We start from the raw sequence: 23166 nt of genomic DNA on the forward strand, positions 1-23166 counted from the left end.
GAGGCTAGATAGGATCACATGACTAAGTTCTGGCAAGTTCTCTAATTCCTTTTCTCCATCTTCATAGGCTGAAAGGGCAGTCTGGTAGCGGTGAGAAAATTTTACCATGGGAATACAAATACCCACAGGAATGCACAAGAAAAGAATGAAATGAATATAAGATTTGGAAGAGTTTCATGAAGGAAATATAGCTCCTCTACCAGAACTACCTACTTTATAAATATAAAAGGTCGATATAAAACTATCTTCTCTGAGCCATGATATTTTCAGTTAATTTCTTACAGTAGCATCCAACAATGTGGCTGCCATTCATTGAAATTAAATAATGGCACAGAAATGCAGTTTTTTGGGAGGTGATAAGGAAAAAAATCACCCAGTGTAATTTTTTAACCTATACCCTCTGTACACTTACTACTTTACATCTCAATGTATATATCATACTGGACAAAAAAAAATGCAATTCATATCTCTACCACTAAATCTATTCTGAATGGGAAAAAAAAGAAATCCCCTCACTACTATTTATTGAAAAGTTTTTATTTAACAAAATTTTAATCATTGTTCTCAAAATCTACATGAAGAAAATCAGTTTTCTGCCTTGGTCATATTGTATGACCATAAGTTTTTACATAATGAGATAAAAACTGTCCAACTGGACGATTTTGCTAGTCATGTTGAATTAAACATAAGGCACAGAACTCTTAAACACCTAGTTGACACAGACAAGGGTTTGCTAGTTTTCAAAAAAATACAGTGTGTAATGGGTACTTTAATTTTTTCTAAATGGCTCAATGACTTGGCAAAGTTTAAGGTAAAGACAGATTATTATTATTATTATCATCAACTATTTCCTTTATATCAATTTACTTTCAAGAAATCTAGAACTGAATCAACTGAAAAAAAATGAAGTTGAGTGCCTTAACCTTAGCAGTAAGTGCTGGACTGGCTGACGGAGATGTGGCAAGAATTTACCAGCACAGGATAAAAGGAAACCCTGTGCTCTTTGGTGATAGAAATGACAGCAGCCACAGAGATCCCTTAAGATTTTGTGTTTGTGAGGCACTAGCAATCTGCTGATGTTGCAAGTCCCATCCAGCCTGTCTGCAGTCTGTCTCACTGCTCTCTTCATAGTTGTGGGGTCCATGTGGGAAGTCTGGTCTTAAATAAGCATGGGGACACAGAATCTCATCTCTAGACCAACCTTGTAACTAACGTTGTCTACATTTCTTAAGGATTTATTCATACCCGATCAAATTCTAAATGAGCATTGGGGACACTCTTGCTACAGCCTCCCATTGGTTTTATCGTGTCTCTGAAACACACAGAGTTAAGCACTCAATGAGTTTTTGAGGAAAAGGAAAATGAAGCAAGATAATATTTACAATCCCATTATTGTTGTACATTAATCACGCCTTATAAAATCATATTACTCTGTGTTTTCATATATATTAAAAATAACCTTCAGTGATATAAATTTTACCTTTCCCCAGGCTACTTCAGAATCCAAATTACTAGGCATTCCTTCAACTGCTGATCTCTTTGTCAATTCCATATCTGTAGCTGCCAGCCATTCTGTCAAGGCATTCATTTCCTTTCGCATCTTTCGGGACAATTTCAAGCATTTCTCCAACTGTTGCTTTCTTTCTGTTACCTGAAAAGAATGATAATAAAATGTAATTGGGTTTACTTTTTACAATTCACGTTAAGTTACAGCCACTTAATTGGAACCTTCATATTTTTGCCATTTTGAAATAACCCTTTTCTTAATTGTATAAAAACATTTTAGAAAAATCATATATTCTGAATATTAGTAGCTAGTATGCCCTGCTTATGGCAGATTGGATCCTTTCTCCAAGATAGGGCTCTGTATCTGGTAGAAAGGAAAGCTATAATTTTTCTCGAATATAAATAAATTTATGGCCAAAATCTTAACAGAGTGACACAAGTCTAAATAAGGCTATGACACATTTCTCTGAGAAAACCTTCAGACATTTGTCAAAGAGATGGGCAAAAAGGTTTACAATCCTCTCAAAACAAAACGAGGCTTACTTGTATTGGCAGGGAATCAAAATGGAAAAAAAAAATACTGTTTCTCTCAACAGGCAAAAGCATTTGCATACTACTCTGAATTATCAATTTGACTGTCATTGCTTCAAGAGTATCTTAATTTTGCATGAAAACAATACAAAGAAAAGGTCATTTTCTCCTTGAACATAGGTTTGCCATTACATTGGAGCCACAAAATTCATGCCCAAACAAAATGTTCATTATCACTGCAAAAGAAAATCATGACTTGATCAAGTGTTCCAGTTTTCAACTTAAACCAAGTTTAAAACCAAGACCCTCAAAAATAAATTCTTTCATTTTCTCATTCAGAAAAAGGAATAGATTTGTGTTTTTCTCCCACCTTTCCAGATGTGCCTACATTTTGAAAGTTTGTAGGTTGTCTGGTTTAATAAAAAGTCCAGATCTTTTCCTAAGCAGTTCTCAAATCATTAACAAAAGTGAGATAATCTACAGTTCCTCAAAAGCAAGTTTCATGCTTGCCTGTTTAGATTACTCCACTGTGCTCATCACAGTTCCTTGAAAAAAAAGGTTTTTAGTGAATAGGTTTTGTATGCTGAATGAAGGATTGAATGAAAATGTTCAAACCATTAATTGTGGCACACATAAACATAACTGGTAGACATTACATTAAGAATTTAAACTCTTACGACTTTGTTCCTATTGTGTTTATATGACTTTAAATACCCTTCTGTCATGCAGGCTGGAATCAAAGCAGTAGATATAGCAAAATATACTTGATCTGAAGATGTAGCAAAATGGATTGCAAACTTGATAGGCTCTTGATTCCAGTAGTCTCCCAATTTAACTATGATCTTGGGGAGCACACTTTATTTTCTTCTGTTTCAGCATCTATCAAATAGGATTATGCTTCCTTCCAAAGAAAGCTCCCGTGAGGGTAAAGAGCCACACAACATTCTGGTCCATTATTCCCATTGTGTCACTTCAGGGTATACTGGATGTATGCAGCAGGCAGAGGAGTGGATTAGGAAGATGTGGTATATATATATATATATATATATATATATATATATATATATATACATAATGAAATACTAGTTGGCTATAAAAAATAAAAGATAAACTATTGCCATTTGTGACAACATGGATGGAACGGAAGGGGATTATGCTAAGTGAATTAAGTCAGAAGGAGAAAGACAAGTAACAGATGGCTTCACTTATATGTGGAACACAGAGAAACAAAACAAAGGGTCAGTTAAAACCAAACCAACAACAAACCCTAAAAATCTGATTGTAGAATTGAGGCTACCAGAGGGGTAGGATGCAGGTGGGGAGCACAGCGTGAAGAGGGCCAAATGGAGCATGGCAGGTGATTCTGGGTACCTTGGTGGTGGGTGTGGTGTGATGACATACATCTGAGGAGGTGTGCTTCTATACCTCTAAGTCATATACAATGCTATAAACCAAAGTTATCTCAATATAAAAAAGAACAGAATTTAAAAATTGATCCTCAAGCAAAAGCTGTATTTCTATTTATTTGATTCTTTCATGGGTCCAGAATACCACAAAATGTTTTGGTTTCAGTTGTGAAGTGAACTGAAAAGTAGAGTCCAGATTAGTCCCCACTAGAAGGGAATAGGTTAAAACGGAAATTCATAAAGGCACAGATACAGTGCATATTTGTGCAGCATGCTTTGGGCACATAGAAAGCAGTAATAAAAATATACATGGATTATATACATATAATGATGTATATAACTCATAATACAAATAAAACAATTTAATGTCAAATTTTTAAATGAATAAAATTGTAAAAGTAAACTACAGATATGTCCTTTCTGGAAAAACCTGCAATAATCTTCCAGAGATGGGTAAGTAGGCTCACAATCCTTTATATACAATATAACCTATTCTACATATGTACATCTTTATGTAGTGCAAATATGTAAATACATATACAACGATCAAAATTAAAATCCAACCATAAGCATAGAAAAATGCCAAAGGTGAAGGTATTCTTGAAGAACTAAACAAGCTATATTCAAAATAAACACTCTGAAACTTTGATACAAATTCCAAACAAATTTCAACAAAACTATAAATTAGTTCCCTTACCAGAGGTGTGTATAAACTTAGAAAAAATGATTATATGCTGAGCCTGCAGATTCCATTTTTGCAGTTTTTTAATAGATTTTCCCTTCTGGGAAGCAAAAGCATCTGTCCTTTCGACTGTAAGAATTTTATGTGTATGTGTGAGAAAAAATATATACCTTCTGCTCTGTTTCTATTTATAGCTTTCTATGCAGTCATTAGGAAAAAAATACTACATTCAATATTTCAAAGAAATTCTATCTTCTCAGAGCTAATGCACTATTGACTTTTATTTATTCTATTTTGTTTGTATCTAGCTAAATAGATTTTAATAAAATAGGAGACACTGCCATCTTTAGGAAAATTGAGTTACACATTTTGTGTGTGCAAAGGGATACATTTAAGAGTGCCACCTGCAGTAGAATGTTTCAGCAATCGCTGCCTGTGAACACCTAGAAATGTAACTGGAGGCTGATATGAATATTCTTCAGTACATATATTTCCAGAAAAATCAAAGCGAGGAGAAGTCACACAAGGAATTAAAGGTATTATTACCTCTAGGGCACTGGATGTATTATCTTTCAAAAAATTAAATCACTTTAGATATAAGAAACTCTTATTTACTCACTGTCTAATTAGGGTAAGTTGGCAATATTAAGCAAATCAATAAAACTGTGCTCTGTAAAACCGGTGCTATGGTTTGAATTATGTCCCCCAAATGAAGTCTTTTAGACCAATGTGACTGTACCTGGATTCAGGGTCTTTAGGAAGTAATTAAGTTTAAATGAAGTCCTAAGGTTGGGAGCTTAATCTCATAGGACTGTGGTCCTGATGAGAAAGATCTCCCTCCCCTACCCCTGCCCTCGATTCCATATGGGGAACACAGTAAGGAAAACAGCTAATGTGCAAGCCAGGAATAGTTTCCTCACTAAGAACCATCAGGCTGACATATTAGTTTTGGACAGCTCAACATCAAGAACTGTGAGAAACGCATTTCTGTTAATTAAACAACTTTGTAGTTAGTTGTTATGGCAGCATGAGCTGACTAATACAAACAAACACCACATATTGAAGTGAGACATGTATAACCAATTCAGTGCTAAAGATAATTAAAATAGAAGGGCTTATCTACTCATATAAAAAGGACCGTGTATTAAGATATCCTTTGTTTCCTTTGATTGTATGAAGCAAAGCTATTTGGAAGAATTAAATCTGAACAACTTTTCTTAGAGAAGGAAGACATTATTTACATTTTATAAGGCTATATATATATATTCCCTTTATCATTAATTATGAGAGTCAAAAATATTGGAATGAAATATCAAATACTCTTACAGGTTCCTCTCTGGTGATCTTTATCAAAAATACACTTTTCTAGATGTGTACATGGTTCTTTTATTCCAAAAGGAGCTTGGTGGACTAAATAAGCAGGTAAAATGCATTTTATTTCAAGATTACATTATAATTCAATACTAATTGGGTAACAGTGTCCCTCGCTTTTTGAACAAAGGAGGAGAAGCTTTTGTTATGACATCATCCTCTCACTCAGAACCTGTTAAATATAAACTAGGTTCTTAAAACATGAAAATGTAGACTAACAACTAATATTAATGCTTATTTCCAGATTTCATTTGATCTAAAACTTATTTTCTCTCAATGACAAGCAATTTGTAATTAGTACCTTCAAAGCACAAGCCTCTGTTACTTTCAGGACAACCTTTTAGTAATCTGCCCCTACATGGCTATTTCTCAAATATGAACAAGCATTTATATTTGTCTAAGATTAAAAGACATTTTCTCATTTTATGTTGTCATATTCAATTAAGTCAAGAATCTAAGCTATAAAAATGCATTATTTTCTCTCCACTGGACTTAATAAAGCTCTTTCATTCAGAATGAAATTAAAATGCACTCATTTTTATTTTTTCTGCTTTGGTCTTTAGGCCAAAAGATTACTTATTGCTCATTTGAATACTTCTACCCTAAGCATCAGAAATATATTTCAAAATAGCCCCTCATTTAAAAGTACTCAATTTATTAATAAATTGTCATAAACATCAATAATAGATTATTTGCATAAGTTTAAGGGAAAAGGTTGTTTTTAATTATTAACAAAATGTTTTTATTCTCTCAGATACTGCATAATATATAAAGCTACCACAACTTTTTGAAGAAAGAAATAGTTATTACTGAGGGAGGGGCGGAGCAACATGGCGGCGAGGAGACGCTGCGAGTAAGATCTCCCGTTAAAAAAAGTTAATAGGGAGGAAAAGCTGCAGGTCCCAGTGAGAACTGGGACACGGAAGATAAACGGACGACTCCAGCAAACTGCCCGAAGAAGAAAGTTGCCATAAAAGAGGACCAGAAGGGAGGGAAGCGCAGAACCCTGCTCCCCTCCCCCGCCCACAGAGGTGGCACTCTCCGACCGGCAGAGAGGAGCGAAACAACAAACCAAAACGGCCAACAAGAAAAACGGACGCAGCAAGCGGGACTGTGAGTGGAAAGGAACTATTTCAGCCACCACACCCCGTGAACGGGAGCTGTGGAGAACCCTGCAGGATCCGCCACGGAGGTGAGCTCCAGGCGCCATTAAAGAGAGCCCCGCCCCCCAGGAGGAGACCAGCACCAGCACACAGCCCCGGCCTCCCGGTAAGCTTGCGCAGAAAGCAGCGCACTGGAAAAGCAGATGCGGATCCGGATCAGATCGCAGCTGCCCAGGTCCCCGTGCCTGCGACCTAGGCTTGCGGGGAGATGGCGGAGGCCCTCCCTGAGTGAGCAGGAACAAGGCGCCCAGGCAGGGAAGCAGGATTCAAAAGGCGCCATTCCCGCGCCACTGATCTGGGCTACAGCCCGCGTCCTGGAACTGAGGGCTTTGGAACTGAGACCCGGGGCACGAAATTAGGGGCGTGGGTTCCCCACGACGGAGGGGCACAAGGCAGACACAGCACCCCAAAGCCGTTGAGGTGTACCCTACCATCCCCGCTCTGCTCCCTGTCCCACGGGGTGGAAAATCAGCTCCCCAAGGGCTCTAGGAGAGATCTCTGGCGCCACCTAGCGACTTGAAGCCAGCAGAGGCTCCTGAAGGAGCTAGTGGCCAGCTGGGGAGTTAGCCCACACCGGGCCCCTTCCGAACAAGTAGTCTGAGCCCACAGGGAGAGCGAGCACCCACAGCCGGGGCAGACCAGGCGCGCAGAAGAGTGTGCCTGAGACCAGATGCGCAGGGAGTGTGTCCCACATCACCATTTTAGAACAGGGACATTTCTTCAGTAAAGACTACCTGCAGAAGGCTTCCTCAGGAGCCAGAGGTGAGCGGGGGAAGTTCGCCCACGCCAGACCCCCTCTGGCCTGCAGTCCAAGCCCAGAGGGGGAGCAGGAACCCACCACCGGGGCAGACCAGGCGCACAGGGGAGTGTGTCCCCACATCGGCATTTTAGAACAGGGACCTTTCTCCAGTAAAGACTGCTTGAAACTGACAGATGACTCCTGGAGGAACCAGAGGGGAGCAGAGAAGCCCACCCAAGATGCCGGCCAGTCCCAACAACACAGTGTCCCAACGCATACGGCAAATTAGAAAACAGACAGTAGGGAGGAGAAGAACCACACGCAACCTAGCAACTCTCCAGAGAAAAAGCACACCACAAAAAGAAAACCAGCCCCCAGATTGCAATGACAATAACTTGGAAGAATTTCTGAGCCTTCCAGAAAGAGAATTTAAAATTGCCGTGATTAAAAAACTGACAGAAGTCATAAAGGAAAACAATGATAAGGGAAAAATAATCAATGATCAGAAGAATGCAATTGAGTCCCTAGAGAGGGAAAACAACGGTCAGAAGAAAGAAATTGAGTCCCTAAAGAGGGAAGTAAAAGAAATGCAGGAGATCAAAGAATTAATGGAAGAACTAAAGAATTCTGGGAAAAGCAATGAAAGCAGAATAGATGAAATGGAAGAACAAATAAGTAATCTTGAAGACACAGAAATAAAAAGAACCAAAACAGAAAAGGAAAGAGAAGTACGAAGGAAAAAGAACGAGGAAAGACTTCGGGAACTATCTGACTCCATGAGGAAAGGAAATATAAGAGTTATAGGAATACCAGAAGGAGAGAAGAGAGATGTAGGAACAGAGAAAATATTCAAAGAGATAATTGAAGAGAACTTCCCAAATGTGAAGAAGGAGCTGAAAATTGATATACAAGAAGCAAGAAGAACACCAAACTTCCACGACGAAAGGAAAAATACAGCAAGACACATAATAGTAAAGCTCCCAAGAATCCAGGACAAGGAAAAAATAATGAAGCTGGCAAGAGGGAAGAAACAGATAACATTCAAAGGAAAACCAATCAGGCTGACATCAGACTTCTCCGAAGAAACACTACGGGCAAGGAGAGAGTGGAGGGACATAGTCAACAGACTCCAAGAAAACAGATGCCAACCAAGAATACTCTATCCCGCAAAGCTCTCCTTCCTCTTTGAAGAAAGAATATGGACCTTCCCAGACAAACAGAAACTCTAGAATTTCATTGCAACTAAACCCCCACTCCAAAAAATACTACAAGGAGTCCTAAAGCCAGAACCTCAGAGGGACGAATAACAATGAAAGAAGGCCAAAAAAAAAAGTTATTAAAAGAATAAATAAATAAAATCAAAGGAAAGACAAACACAATGGCAAATACAGATGTTAACATATCAATATTAACTCTAAATGTAAATGGACTAAACTCTTCAATAAAAAGACACATAGTTGCAGCCTGGATTAAGAAACAAAACCCAACCTTTTGCTGTCTCCAGGAAACACAGTTAGCTACAAAAGATAAAAATAGGCTCAAAGTTAAAGGATGGAAAACAATCCTACAAGCAAATGGACCAAAAAAGAAAGCAGGAACAGCTATACTTATATCAGATAAAACAGATTTCAAACTCAAAAAGATAAAAAGAGACCCCAATGGTCACTACATTATGATCAAGGGGACAATACTTCAAGAAGAAATAACACTCATTAACATATACTCACCAAACGAAGGAGCACCAAAATATATCAGACAACTGTTGTCCTCTCTGAAAAAGACATCAGAGAAAACACATACGTAGTGGGAGACTTCAACACACCACTATCAACAATGGATAGATCAACAAGACAAAAAATAAGTAAAGAAACCAAAGCTCTAAATAAGGACCTAGAGCAATTGGGCTTAACAGACATCTATAGAACACTAAACCCCAAAAAAACGGAGTACACATTTTTCTCAAGCGCACACGGATCATTCTCCAGGATCGATCACATACTGGGGCACAAGACAAACATCAACAGATACACCAAGATTGAAATCATATCAACCATCTTTTCTGACCATGAAGGCATCAAACTAGAAATAAACCATAAAAAGAAGGCAAGGAACTTTCCTACCTCATGGAGATTAAAAACCACACTACTGGAAGACCATTGGACTAATGAGGAGATCAAAGAAGAAATTAAAAAAAATTTTTGAATTGAACGACAAGGAGGACACCAATATCCTAAATGTATGGGATGCAGCAAAAGCAGTAATAAGAGGAAAATATATAGCAATAGAAGCTCACATCAAGAAACAAGAAAGAACGCAAAGAAACAACCTAATCTCGAAGCTCAAAGATCTAGAAAAAGAACAACAAAAAAACCCCAAAACCAGTAGAAGAAAAGAAATAATAAAAACCAAAGCAGAAATAAATGAAATTGAAACTAAAAAAACAATCCAAAAGATCAATGAAACCAAGAGCTGGTTCTTTGAAAAAATCAATAAAATAGACAAACCCCTAGCCAGGCTCACAAAGGAAAAAAGGGAGAAAGCACAAATAAACAGGATCATCAATGAAAGAGGAGAAATCACAACGGACACAGCAGAAATCAAAAGAATAATCAGTAACTACTATGAACAGTTATATGGAAACAAGTTTAACAATCTAGAGGAGATGGACAAATTCCTACAACTCTACAATCACCCAAAGCTAGATAAAGAAGAAATAGAACACCTAAACAGACCAATTACAATTAGCGAAATTGAAATGGTAATCAAAAACCTCCCCAAAAACAAAAGCCCAGGACCTGATGGATTTACAAATGAATTCTACCAAACATTCAGAGACGAATTAGTGCCAATCCTTCACAAACTCTTCCAAAAAATTGAGAAGGAAGGGACAATACCAAACACGTTTTATGAAGCCAACATTACACTAATACCAAAACCGAACAAGGACAACACAAAAAAGGAAAAATACAGGCCAATCTCCTTAATGAACACTGATGCAAAAATCCTCAGTAAAATTTTAGCTATCAGAATCCAACAATGTATCCATAAGATAATTCACCACGACCAAGTAGGATTCATTCCAGGGACACAAGGATGGTTTAACATCCGAAAATCAATCAACGTTATCCAACACATCAACAAAAAGAAATATAAAAACCATATGATAATATCAATAGATGCCGAGAAAGCTTTCGACAAAGTGCAACACCCATTCATGATAAAAGCCCTTGAAATTCTTGGGATACAAGGAACATACCTCAACATCATAAAGGCCATCTATGACAAGCCAACAGCCAGTATCATTCTCAATGGTGAAAAGCTGAAAGCAATTCCATTAAGATCTGGAACAAGACAAGGATGTCCACTCTCACCACTGCTTTTCAATATAATACTGGAAGTCCTAGCCAGGGCAATAAGACAAGAGAAAGACATCCAAGGAATCCAAATAGGAAAAGAAGAAGTCAAACTATCACTATTTGCAGACGATATGATATTATACATAGAGAACCCCAAAAACTCCACAGAAAAGCTAATTCAACTCATCAATCAGTTCAGTAAAGTGGCAGGATACAAAATCAACACGCAAAAGTCAGTAGCCTTCCTATACACAAACAATAAATCTGAAGAAGAAGAAATCAAAAAGACCATCCCTTTTGTTATTGAAACAAAAAAAATCAAATATTTGGGAATAAATCTAACAAAAGAGGTAAAGGACCTATACAAAGAAAACTATAAAACACTGTTAAAAGAAATAGAAGAAGACACAAAGAAATGGAGAGACATCCCCTGCTCATGGATTGGAAGAATAAACATTATTAAAATGGCCATCCTTCCAAAAGCAATATACAGATTCAATGCTATTCCAATCAAAATTTCAATGTCATTCTTCAAAGAAATAGAACAATTATTGATGAAATTCATATGGAATCACAAAAAACCCCGAATAGCCAAAGCTCTCCTGAAAAAAAAAGAAGGGAATGGAGGCATCACACTCCCAGACTTCAAACTATACTACAAAGCCATAATCATCAAAACGGCATGGTATTGGAACAAGAACAGACATACAGACCAATGGAATCGAATAGAAAATCCAGAAATAAACCCACAGATTTATGGTCAACTAATCTTTGACAAAGGAGCAAAGAATATGCATTGGAGCAAAGAAAGTTTGTTTAATAAATGGTGCTGGGAAAACTGGGTCGCTACATGCAAAAGAATGAAGCTTGACCACTACCTCACACCATACACAAAAATCAACTCAAAATGGATTAAAGAACTAGACATAAGACCTGAAACCATAAAATATATAGAAGGAAATATAGGCGAAACACTACGTGATTTGCACATCAAAGATATCTTTACAGACACATCACCCAAAGCAGTGATAGTGAAGGCAAAGATAAACAGCTGGGACTACATCAAATTAAAGAGCCTTTGCACAGCAAAAGAGACAATAACAAAAACAAAGAGAAACCCCACCAATTGGGAGAACATTTTTGCACCCAACACTAATGATAAAGGACTGATCACAAAAATCTGCAAAGAGCTGATGAGACTCAACAACAACAAAGAAAATAATCCAGTCAAAAAATGGGCAGAAGAGCTAAAAAGAAACTTCTCTGAAGAGGAAATGCAAATGGCCAACAGGCATATGAAAAAATGTTCAACATCACTTGTAATCAGGGAAATGCAAATCAAAACTACCATGAGATACCATCTTACACCAGTGAGAATGGCACATATTAAAAAAACTAGCAACAACAAATGTTGGCGAGGTTGTGGAGAAAAAGGAACTCTTTTGCACTGTTGGTGGGAGTGCAAACTGGTCCAACCACTGTGGAAAGCTGTGTGGAGATTTCTGGACCTACTAAACATAGAGCTTCCATATGATCCAGCAATTCCACTCCTAGGTATTTACCCAAAGGACACAGAAACATCAATTCCAAAGAACACCTGCACCCCTATGTTTATAGCAGCACTGTTTACAATAGCTAAGCTTTGGAAACAACCCAAATGCCCAAAAATAGATGACTGGATCAAGAAGATGTGGTACATATATACCATGGAATATTACTCAGCATTCAAAAAAGATAAACACATGCAATTTGCAGCAACATGGATGGCGCTGGAAGGGATCATGCTCAGCGAAATAAGCCAAAAAGAAAAAGAAAAATACCGGATGGTCTCACTCATAGCAGGAATCTAGAAAACTTAAATAAGGGACCAGGAAAATGAATATAAGAAAGTGAAAATCAAAATCAACAAAAAACTATGAACCAGAGACACTTTTAGGGGGGCGGGGGCGGGAGGGGAGGGATTGGGGTCAGAATGGGGGGGCTGCAATTGTATGGGGAATATAACAATAAAATTTATAAAAATAAAAATAAATTAAAAAAAAAGGTGATGGACAACCAATAAAAAAAAAAAAAGAAATAGTTATTACTAAGGTGATACTTTAAATCTTAGTTGAGCACCATAAACTCCTAAAGAGTTTGGAGTAACATAAACTAATGGCATAGAAAAGGACTGGTTAGTCCTTGATGTTGACAATTTATGTTTTTATTCATACTTTTTCTGATTTCTATCATTATTTGAACCAACAGAGTCCTAAATCTATATAGAATATTTAATTTGAGGGAAGTATGGTAACACTTTTAGGCATTTCAGATTTGCACAAAAGGATGCATGTAAGCATCTTTAATTAACAGTGAGATGGAATTATTTATTAGAATCTATCAGGAAAAACATGAAAATAATCACATAGGACGTAACAGGTTATATGATAAGGCCAGTGTGGTGAATTATGCGAGGCTTTTACTGCAAGAAAATTTCTGTGGCTGTGTTAATTTTATTACACCTAATGTAGCCTATGCAAAATGTGTGAACTCCACAATACCCAAATATAAGTAGGCACATTTCTTTATATCTTTACATCAGCCTTCAAATCACCACAAGCAAATCTGTACAATGGAAACAAGGTGAGTTTAGAAAAAAAGAAACCTTTTAGAACTATCTGGTGGACCAATAAAATCTCCCTGAGTTTACCATTTTTTTTTTAATTCAACATAGGAAGGAAGATCAGCAGTGATGAGTTATTGTTCTTAATAAGGATTGCAGATGGGGATCGATCTCTACCTCCAGTATCTATCTGTCTGTCTATCTGTCCATCTTCTTTCTATATCTATATCCATCCACCCATCCATTCACCTATCAAAAATGGTTGAGACTTTCTAAGACATTCACTGTACATAATTATTGTCTTTTGCTTTACAATTTATAAGGAAAACAGGAAGGGGCCACTTTTTGTGGTTTCAGGGCACACGCACCTTTGCTCCTAGCTCATTATAATGCAATTTCAAAGCAGTTACTCTTTCATCAAGCTCTTTGGGGTTTTCCGTCTGTTTCTTCTGCACAATCTGACGTCCGGTTTTTATCACCATTTCCACTTCAGACTTCACTTCACTCAGACTTTTATACAAATTCTAAGTCAAAACATAAAACAAAACAAAAAATGTGCAATGATAAAATAACTCATATTGTTACTAATAAAAACAGGGCCAGAGATTACCTCCTTATTCCATGTTTATAGTTTTATTGTATTTTGCAACTGTGATGGACATCCAATTTTTGCATTTTCTGTTAATATATCTATGTGAACTTATATAGACACAAACAGACATGCATAACTTATAGCTATTATTAATAAGGTGAGATGACATTTTTGCATATATTCAGTTCTTTAATCCGAGTTGATAAACATCATGTCAGAAAGATGTGTGCTTTTTATTTTAAATGCTAGAGTTAATATATTTCAAGATGCGAGTTTGGAAAAATTCATTCACTCATACACCAGATATTTACTGAGTGCCTGCTGTGCACCAGACAGTATTTGAGTCACTAGAGAATCAGAAGCACCCAAGACAGGCAAACTCAATGTTGTTCCCACTGCATCTTCGCTGTAGTGGGGGAAAAACATCTAAACTTCAGGATCATAATCTCAATACAGTATATAAATGGAAGGAAGGCAATTCTAAATCTGTTAATTTGACTAGACAAATTGACTTTCTTAATGGAGCTGGAAAATTAAATACAGACAGAAAAATATTATTTCAAACTCACTTATACATCATAACTATAACTATATTTCTTCACAAAAGCATATTGCTATAGCAAAGCATAATGAAATAAGTGTCACCTTTACCTTGTAGCTATTTTCCTAGGAGACATACATGCTCATATGTATGTAAGCCTGCACACATGCACATGCATACACGTCTATATGTATACATACATATGCAACAGTTTTTCTTACACAATGCTGCTTTAATATGTTCAGTGAAAAGTCTGAACAATACACACTTATTTTACTAGCACTAAGAAATAAAGTTGCTAATAGGTAATTGTTGTGTTTTGGAATTAGTTCAAAAATAGGGTTTGCTATCTCTTTTCAGATAAATAGCAATGTCTGAAATAAAACATTTTGTAAAGGCTAAGCAATTATCTGATTAATTATGGCTACACATATAGCCTATTTCCATATCAAATCCCTTAATTGGTGATTCTTTGATGTTATTATTGCCTTATAAATAATTATGAATTCTGTCTGAGCTTTCCATATCTTTGTTTTTTACTTGATTTTACTTATACCTTAGAAGTTATAAAAATATCAAAATATCTAGGCATTTAGAAACATTAAAATCTTTAACTGTCTCAGTGGCAATCAGCTATGCATTTTGAAATCATAGATGCTTCCAAATGATTTCAATCTTTTAAAAATGTCCCAATGAGTTATCTCTATGATGAAAGCTCGTTCAAGGTACAACAGTTAACCATTAACATTACGTGATTCAGTAAGAAAAAAAAAAAGACCACGGAAGAAGGGAAATATTCTTTACATGTATTTATGTACATGCTGGTACGATTTTTTTTAACAGAACAAATTTTTCTCGAATGCAAAGAGCATGGTTATAGTAAATAATACAGAGCATCTTAAAGTCATAAGAAATACAAAAATTGTTAAAAAAAAAAAAGATGTCCATATGGAAGGACCACTCGAATTGGTTCTGACTGTTAAACCAGAAATAGAAACAGACTGAACAGGTACCCTTGAATTTGCTCCTGTATACGGAGGCAGGGCATACTCACCACAGGAAGCAGGTAGGGTTGTTTTCAGCTTATACTCACTAGCATAAGTTTTATTAGGTACCATTAGAGGCCTGTTCTTCAAAGATAATGAACAGCTCTCCCTTTCAAATATATATTGTCATGGCAGTAGTCTACCTGGGTAATTTTGCCTTCAATTTCTTATTGCAAAATTTAAGAGTAGATATGTTCCCAGATATTCCTAACCTTAGTCATCTATTACCAGCAAATAATGATATATCATTATATCCAAAATTATTCTGGGGGATGAGAATACTCACGATAATGATACCACTAAAATGTAATCTGTATTATGAATGCTACTGTATTAAAAATTATATGTGTTATATATAGTATATATCTAGATATATATAACGCTTATACTACATAGTACATATATATATACACTATATTTTTATATTTAAATATTTTGTTAAAGATAAAGACATTTTATCATTTATAATGATGACTGAAATATATCCAAAGGGGGCCTCTTTTGCATTTATTTTACAGTTCAGATGCAAAAAAGAATACTTCAAGTACATAGCACTAAACAGGCAAGTTTTTTCCCTTACATTAATAACACTCAGTGCTTTTTATTTTACATGAATTTCTACACTGTTACTTGACAGTGCACCTGAAGTTATAATAATATTTGTGTTACTCTAGCAGATTCCCTCATAACTCTGCTTTATATTGTCAGAGGGATCATTTGACTTGGTGAATCTCCAATAAATGCAACGAAAGACATTGCTTGAAATCCCAAAGTCCAATGAAGATTTGCCCTACAGGCGAATTTTATCTTCCATGATTTTTTATTCTGTCTTTGTGGACTGGATACATTTTTGTGTAAATCCAGTACTGGAGTTTAATGGAAAGATACTAGGATTTGGAGTAAGAGTGTCTGTATTGGAATCCTCCTTTTGCCCTTTGTCAGCTGTTTGTCTTTAAATTCTTATTTAATTTGTGCCCTTGAGAATTAGGGGTAACTTGTATATGTAACTTAGCTTACTTAGCACTCATTTTGGAATGGTAACTATTAATGTTACTGTTGATACTGTTGCTTCCAGATTACTATATTTCAATATTTTCATCTAAATATATTTTCAAATACCATAAGAATTAAACAAGGTAGACTTCTTTTTGCAGTTTGCACAGTGTTTACAAAACCATACACTCAAGGGCCTCCCCCGTGGCGCAGCGGTTGAGCTCTGGGCTGTGAAGCTGCCCGCAGCCTCTGCAGCGCAGGTTCGATCCCCTGCCATCGGCGAGGGTACCACATGGCGCACAGACCTCTCCTGCCACCCGCTGCTCCCCTCAGCAGTGTACTTCATCACTCTGCCTGTTCTGCTCCCCTCTCTGGCTCGGTGAATTCTCTCACCCTCCTGTGCTTCTGACTGTACCCAGTGCTTGTATAAATAAATAAATAAATAAATAAATCTTTAAAAAAATGTGGAAGGACAGCTTTAAAAAAAAAAAACATATACTCAAAAGAAACACCCACATAAATAGATATTAAATGGACATTATTTCATAAAAGTTCTTATCTCTCAATACACCTGTGCTAATGTTTCTCCTTAACTTTAAATTATATAGCTTTACTATTGTAGTTATCTATAAACAATTTTCAGTTATAAAAGGGATCACCAAATATTTCTTAGTAAGGAAAGCTAAGAGTGAGCTGGGTATTTATTTGTCACTCGAAATACGTACCACACAATGGTTTAATTGTGACTGTACTACTTCCTGTTCAACACTCTTTGTTTCCAATGCAGGCAAATGCATCTTCACTTCATCTAAAATCATCTTACTTTCCTGTAGACGCTGCTCGAAATTGGCTGGCTTCTGGAATAAGCGAAACTTCATTGAAACATCTTGCAGTTTTTTCTGTAAAGACAATGTCAGAAGGTATTAATTCAATTCTTCCTTTCAAAAAAATAACTGGTCATATTTTCGCTAATGGATTTTCCTTTATTCCTAAAGATACACAAGAATAAAAATAAGCACAAAAGGGCCTCCCCAGTGGCACAGCGGTTGAGCGCTGGGTTGCGAAGCTGCCCGTGGCCTCTGTGGCGCCAGTTCGATCCCTGGCTGCTGCCCAGCCACCAGAGGAGGGTCCCACATGGCGCGCAGACCTCTCCTGCCGCCCGCTGCTCCCCTCAGCAGTGTACTTCGGTCCCTCTGCCTGTCTGCTCCCTGCTCTGGCTCTGGTGAATTCTCTCACCCTCCCGTGCTTCTGACTGTACCCAGTGCATGTATAAACAAACAAATAAATAAATAAATAAATAAAACATGCCTCTATTAAAAAAAAAATAAGCACACAATAAAGCAATACTTTCCCCAGCCCAATTTTCCTTTGGAAGAAGATTTCAGTAGCAGTCCTTAGCTGTACTACCACATACATGGTAATTATTAATCTACATTACCCTTACAATATGCAACACATAAAAGGCTATATGATTTATATATCACACTGTAGTTTTCAAATAATGCCCTCAAATTCAAGTTTTCTGATAATCAATTTATCCAATACACACTATGCTTTAATACCCAAGTGAAACAAGTTCCTTAGTCAGTGAATGTGAGATACCTGTGCCACCCCAACTTGGGCCAGTACTCTTTGAGTGGCCTCCTTTCCCTGGTTATGTTTCTTCATTTCTTCTAAACTTATCTCGTGACTTGTCAAATCTGATTGGATTTTCTGTTGAGAAGAAAGCATTATTAGTCATCATGTTCTGAAAATTATTGCCAAGAACAGCCTACTTTCCGAGAAGATGGAATTCTGAAACGCTCCTAAACTATTATTATAATGCAGCCTCTTTGAACATGACCTTTTTTTACTTACCAAAGTTATCAAAAATGAAAAGACGTATTTCCTTCCTATTGCGATTATTATGAAAATAATTTATTTCTTTGAGTCAGTGATAATGAACAGCTATTTTAGATATCATTTTCAGTAGGAAATATCTACTTATGACTAATATGTAAAATGGATATTGTTTTATCTCAAATTTGACCAAAGACAAGATCTTAACCCTAATGAAAACTCTTAACTATGTCAAGGTGTAGGGTAAGGAAAAATGTCAGGCTTTTCTGCCCTCCCGCCATCAGGATAGATGATGGATCCTTGCGGTCCTGAATGCATGCCTGATGGTGGGCACCTGAAATAGGGTGTGGGCATAGGTAGATGGGATTCACCTGGGCTGAGACTGGGCTTTTAAGGGTGGTGTCACGGGGACGCCAGCAGAAGCCGAAAGAGAAACCGAGAAGCAGCAGAATGAACAAAAGAGCAGAGAAGCAGAGAGAAGGCCGGAGAGCCCAGATAGAGTGAAGACTTGCTGGGGGCTGAGAGGACTGCCAGCCACCCAGCCCCCCAGCACCCCTGCCTGCCATATGCCGGGTAAATCCCAATAAAAACCTGCAAAAACCCACTGAGGACTCCAGAACTCTGACTCCTCCTTTACCCGGTCTGCTGGATCCTAGAAAACCTGCACAGTGGCCATTCCTGACCCTACAAGGATAAGATATAATGAGAAAGTTGCATGTGGACCATACTCCTTAGTAGTTATCTTTACTCTGTCATTCTGTGCCACATTTCACTTAAATTTCAGAGAAAGTAATGATCTAGGAAGAGGAAGTTAAATGCATCAATTGGGCTTGTGTTTTGTCCAATACATCCTTACTAGCTTTCTAGTAAGACTGATTCTTGAGTTTTTAATAATGATGAAATACCGCTATATTTTTGACAATGAGTAAAAATATTTTTGATCAAGAATCATTTAAATGTATGTCTCTGTGACTTAAATACTTCTGAGTAACTTATAGTGATGGGTCAATTTCTTCGGTGTGCAGAAATCAAAACAATAAATTCACCTCATACTGTCAAAACCAGCAAAGCACAGCTGGTGGTCAAATTATTCTAATTTAAAATTCAGGATTGTCAGATTATCATAAATAAGTTAGCGAAAATGAAACTTATTAACTTAACACCACACTGCCCATAAAATTTTCATGCAGAACAATTTGTATAATGCATATTAGTATAACCTAATTTACACCAACTGGAGTCAATTCTGGTACATATTAATAGAAAATAACATCAGTGTGTTTAGCAGTTACTGCCGAGAATTGCAGCCTTACAATGAGTAATGAGAATTATGTCAAGAAAACAGACTAAGTAGTGAAGAAGTTATTTAGGATACAAAGTTATAAATGTACAGATATACCATAATATTACTCCTTAGTATATCTAGTTTAACAGTTTTAAAAGCAAAGAATTAATTACTTAAGTAATGAGAATTCTGGCTTAAATAAAAAAGACCAAAAACTCATGTAAATGTGTTGTTTTTTTTGTTTGTTTAACTACATACAGTATCTTATTTGGTTGAATTACAGCCTGTGTAAGAAATAGTGGCATGAGGGGCGGAGCAACATGGCAGCGAGGAGACGCTGCGAGTAAGATCTCCCATTAAAAAAAGTTAATAGGGAGGAAAAGCGGCAGGTCCCAGTGAGAACTGGGACACGGAAGATAAACGGACGACTCCAGCAAACTGCCCGAAGAAGAAAGTTGCCATAAAAGAGGACGAGAAGGGAGGGAAGCACAGAACCCTGCTCCCCTCCCCCGCCCACAGAGGCGGCACTCTCCGACCGGCAGAGACCAGGGAAACAACAAACCAAAACGCCCAACAAGAAAAACGGATGCAGCAAGCGGGACTGTGAGTGGAAAGGAACTATTTCAGCCACCACACCCCGTGAACGGGAGCTGAGGCGAACCCTGCAGGATCCGCCGCGGAGGTGAGCTCCACGCGCCATTAAAAAGAGAGCCCCGCCCCCCAGGAGGAGACCAGCACCAGCACACAGCCCCGGCCGCCCGGTAAGCTTGCGCGAAAGCGGCGCTCGGATTGCAGCTGCCCAGGGCCCTGCGCCTGCGACCTAGGCTTGCGGGGAGACGGCGGAGGCCCTCCCTGAGTGAGCAGGAACAAGGCGCCCAGGCAGGGGAGCGGGATTCAAAAGGCGCCATTCCCGCGCCACTGATCTGGGCTACAGCCCGCGTCCTGGAACTGAGGGCTTTGGAACTGAGACCCGGGCGAGGCCCTCCCTGAGTGAGCAGGAACAAGGCGCCCAGGCAGGGGAGCGGGATTCAAAAGGCGCCATCCCCGTGCCACTGATCTGGGCTACAGCCCGCGTCCTGGAACTGAGGGCTTTGGAACTGAGACCCGGGGCACGAAATTAGGGGCGTGGGTTCCCCACGACGGTGGGGCACAAGGCAGACACAGCACCCCAAAGCTGTTGAGGTGTACCCTACCATCCCCGCTCTGCTCCCTGTCCCACGGGGTGGAAAATCAGCTCCCCAAGGGCTCTAGGAGAGATCTCTGGTGCCACCTAGCGACTTGACCCCAGCACAGGCTACTGAAGGAGCTAGTGGCCAGCTGGGGAGTTAGCCCACACCGGGCCCCTTCTGAACAAGTAGTCTGAGCCCACAGGGAGAGCGAGCACCCACAGCCGGGGCAGACCAGGCGCGCAGAAGAGTGTGCCTGAGACCAGAAGCGCAGGGAGTGTGTCCCACATCACCATTTTAGAACAGGAACATTTCTTCAGTAAAGACTACCTGCAGAAGGCTTCCTCAGGAGCCAGAGGTGAGCGGGGGAAGTTCGCCCAAGCCAGACCCCCTCTGGCCTGCAGTCCAAGCCCAGAGGGAAGCAGGAACCCACCGCCGGGGCAGACCAGGCGCACAGGGGAGTGTGTCCCCACATCGGCATTTTAGAACAGGGACCTTTCTCCAGTAAAGGCTGCTTGAAACTGACAGATGACTCCTGGAAGAACCAGAGGGGAACAGAGAAGCCCACCCAAGATGCCGGCAAGTCCCAACAACACAGTGTCCCAACGCATACGGCAAATTAGAAAACAGACAGTAGGGAGGAGAAGAACCACACGCAACCTAGCAACTCTCCAGAGAAAAAGCACACCACAAAAAGAAAGCCAGCCCCCAGATTGCAACGACAATAACTTGGAAGAATTTCTGAGCCTTCCAGAAAGAGAATTTAAAATTGCCGTGATTAAAAAACTGACAGAAGTCATTAAGGAAAACAATGATAAGGGAAAAATAATCAACGATCAGAAGAATGCAATTGAGTCCCTAGAGAGGGAAAACAATGGTCAGAAGAAAGAAATTGAGTCCCTAAAGAGGGAAGTAAAAGAAATGCAGGAGATCAAAGAATTAATGGAAGAACTAAAGAATTCTGGGAAAAGCAATGAAAGCAGAATAGATGAAATGGAAGAACGAATAAGTAATCTTGAAGACACAGAAATAAAAAGAACCAAAACAGAAAAGGAAAGAGAAGTACGAAGGAAAAAGAACGAAGAAAGACTTCGGGAACTATCTGACTCCACGAGGAAAGGAAATATAAGAGTTATAGGAATACCAGAAGGAGAGGAGAGAGATGTAGGAACAGAGAAAATATTCAAAGAGATAATTGAAGAGAACTTCCCAAATGTGAAGAAGGAGCTGAAAATTGATATACAAGAAGCAAGAAGAACACCAAACTTCCACGACGAAAGGAAAAATACAGCAAGACACATAATAGTAAAGCTCCCAAGAATCCAGGACAAGGAAAAAATAATGAAGCTGGCAAGAGGGAAGAAACAGATAACATTCAAAGGAAAACCAATCAGGCTGACATCAGACTTCTCCGAAGAAACACTACGGGCAAGGAGAGAGTGGAGGGACATAGTCAACAGACTCCAAGAAAACAGATGCCAACCAAGAATACTCTATCCCGCAAAGCTCTCCTTCCTCTTTGAAGAAAGAATATGGACCTTCCCAGACAAACAGAAACTCCGGAATTTCATTGCAACTAAACCCCCACTCCAAAAAATACTACAAGGAGTCCTAAAGCCAGAACCTCAGAGCGACGAATAACAATGAAAGAAGGCCAAAAAAAAAAAAAAAAGTTATTAAAAGAATAAATAAATAAAATCAAAGGAAAGACAAACACAATGGCAAATACAGATGTTAACATATCAATATTAACTCTAAATGTAAATGGACTAAACTCTTCAATAAAAAGACACAGAGTTGCAGCCTGGATTAAGAAACAAAACCCAACCTTTTGCTGTCTCCAGGAAACACATTTAGCTACAAAAGATAAAAATAGGCTCAAAGTTAAAGGATGGAAAACAATCCTACAAGCAAATGGACCAAAAAAGAAAGCAGGAACAGCTATACTTATATCAGATAAAACAGATTTCAAACTCAAAAAGATAAAAAGAGACCCCAATGGTCACTACATTATGATCAAGGGGACAATACTTCAAGAAGAAATAACACTCATTAACATATACTCACCAAACGAAGGAGCACCAAAATATATCAGACAACTGTTGTCCTCTCTGAAAACAGACATCAGAGAAAACACATACGTAGTGGGAGACTTCAACACACCACTATCAACAATGGATAGATCAACAAGACAAAAAATAAGTAAAGAAACCAAAGCTCTAAATAAAGACCTAGAGCAATTGGGCTTAACAGACATCTATAGAACACTAAACCCCAAAAAAACGGAGTACACATTTTTCTCAAGCGCACACGGATCATTCTCCAGGATCGATCACATACTGGGGCAC

The 23166-nt window shown here is 38.3% G+C and overlaps 1 protein-coding gene across 1 annotated transcript in view; it reads right to left on the reverse strand.

Moving 5' to 3' along the window:
• DMD (dystrophin) overlaps positions 1–23166 on the reverse strand; it is a gene marked incomplete at both ends in the record, with an annotated part of 1915324 nt that overhangs the window by 1182852 nt on the left and 709306 nt on the right. Inside the window, 4 exon segments of the mRNA XM_084258879.1 lie at positions 1481–1651; positions 13725–13880; positions 17254–17427; positions 18131–18241. Of these exon segments, the coding sequence (XP_084115005.1) occupies positions 1481–1651; positions 13725–13880; positions 17254–17427; positions 18131–18241 (612 nt within the window).

The sequence above is a fragment of the Talpa europaea genome (genome assembly GCF_964194135.1).
Source record: "Talpa europaea genome assembly, chromosome: X".
NCBI lineage: Eukaryota > Metazoa > Chordata > Mammalia > Eulipotyphla > Talpidae > Talpa > Talpa europaea.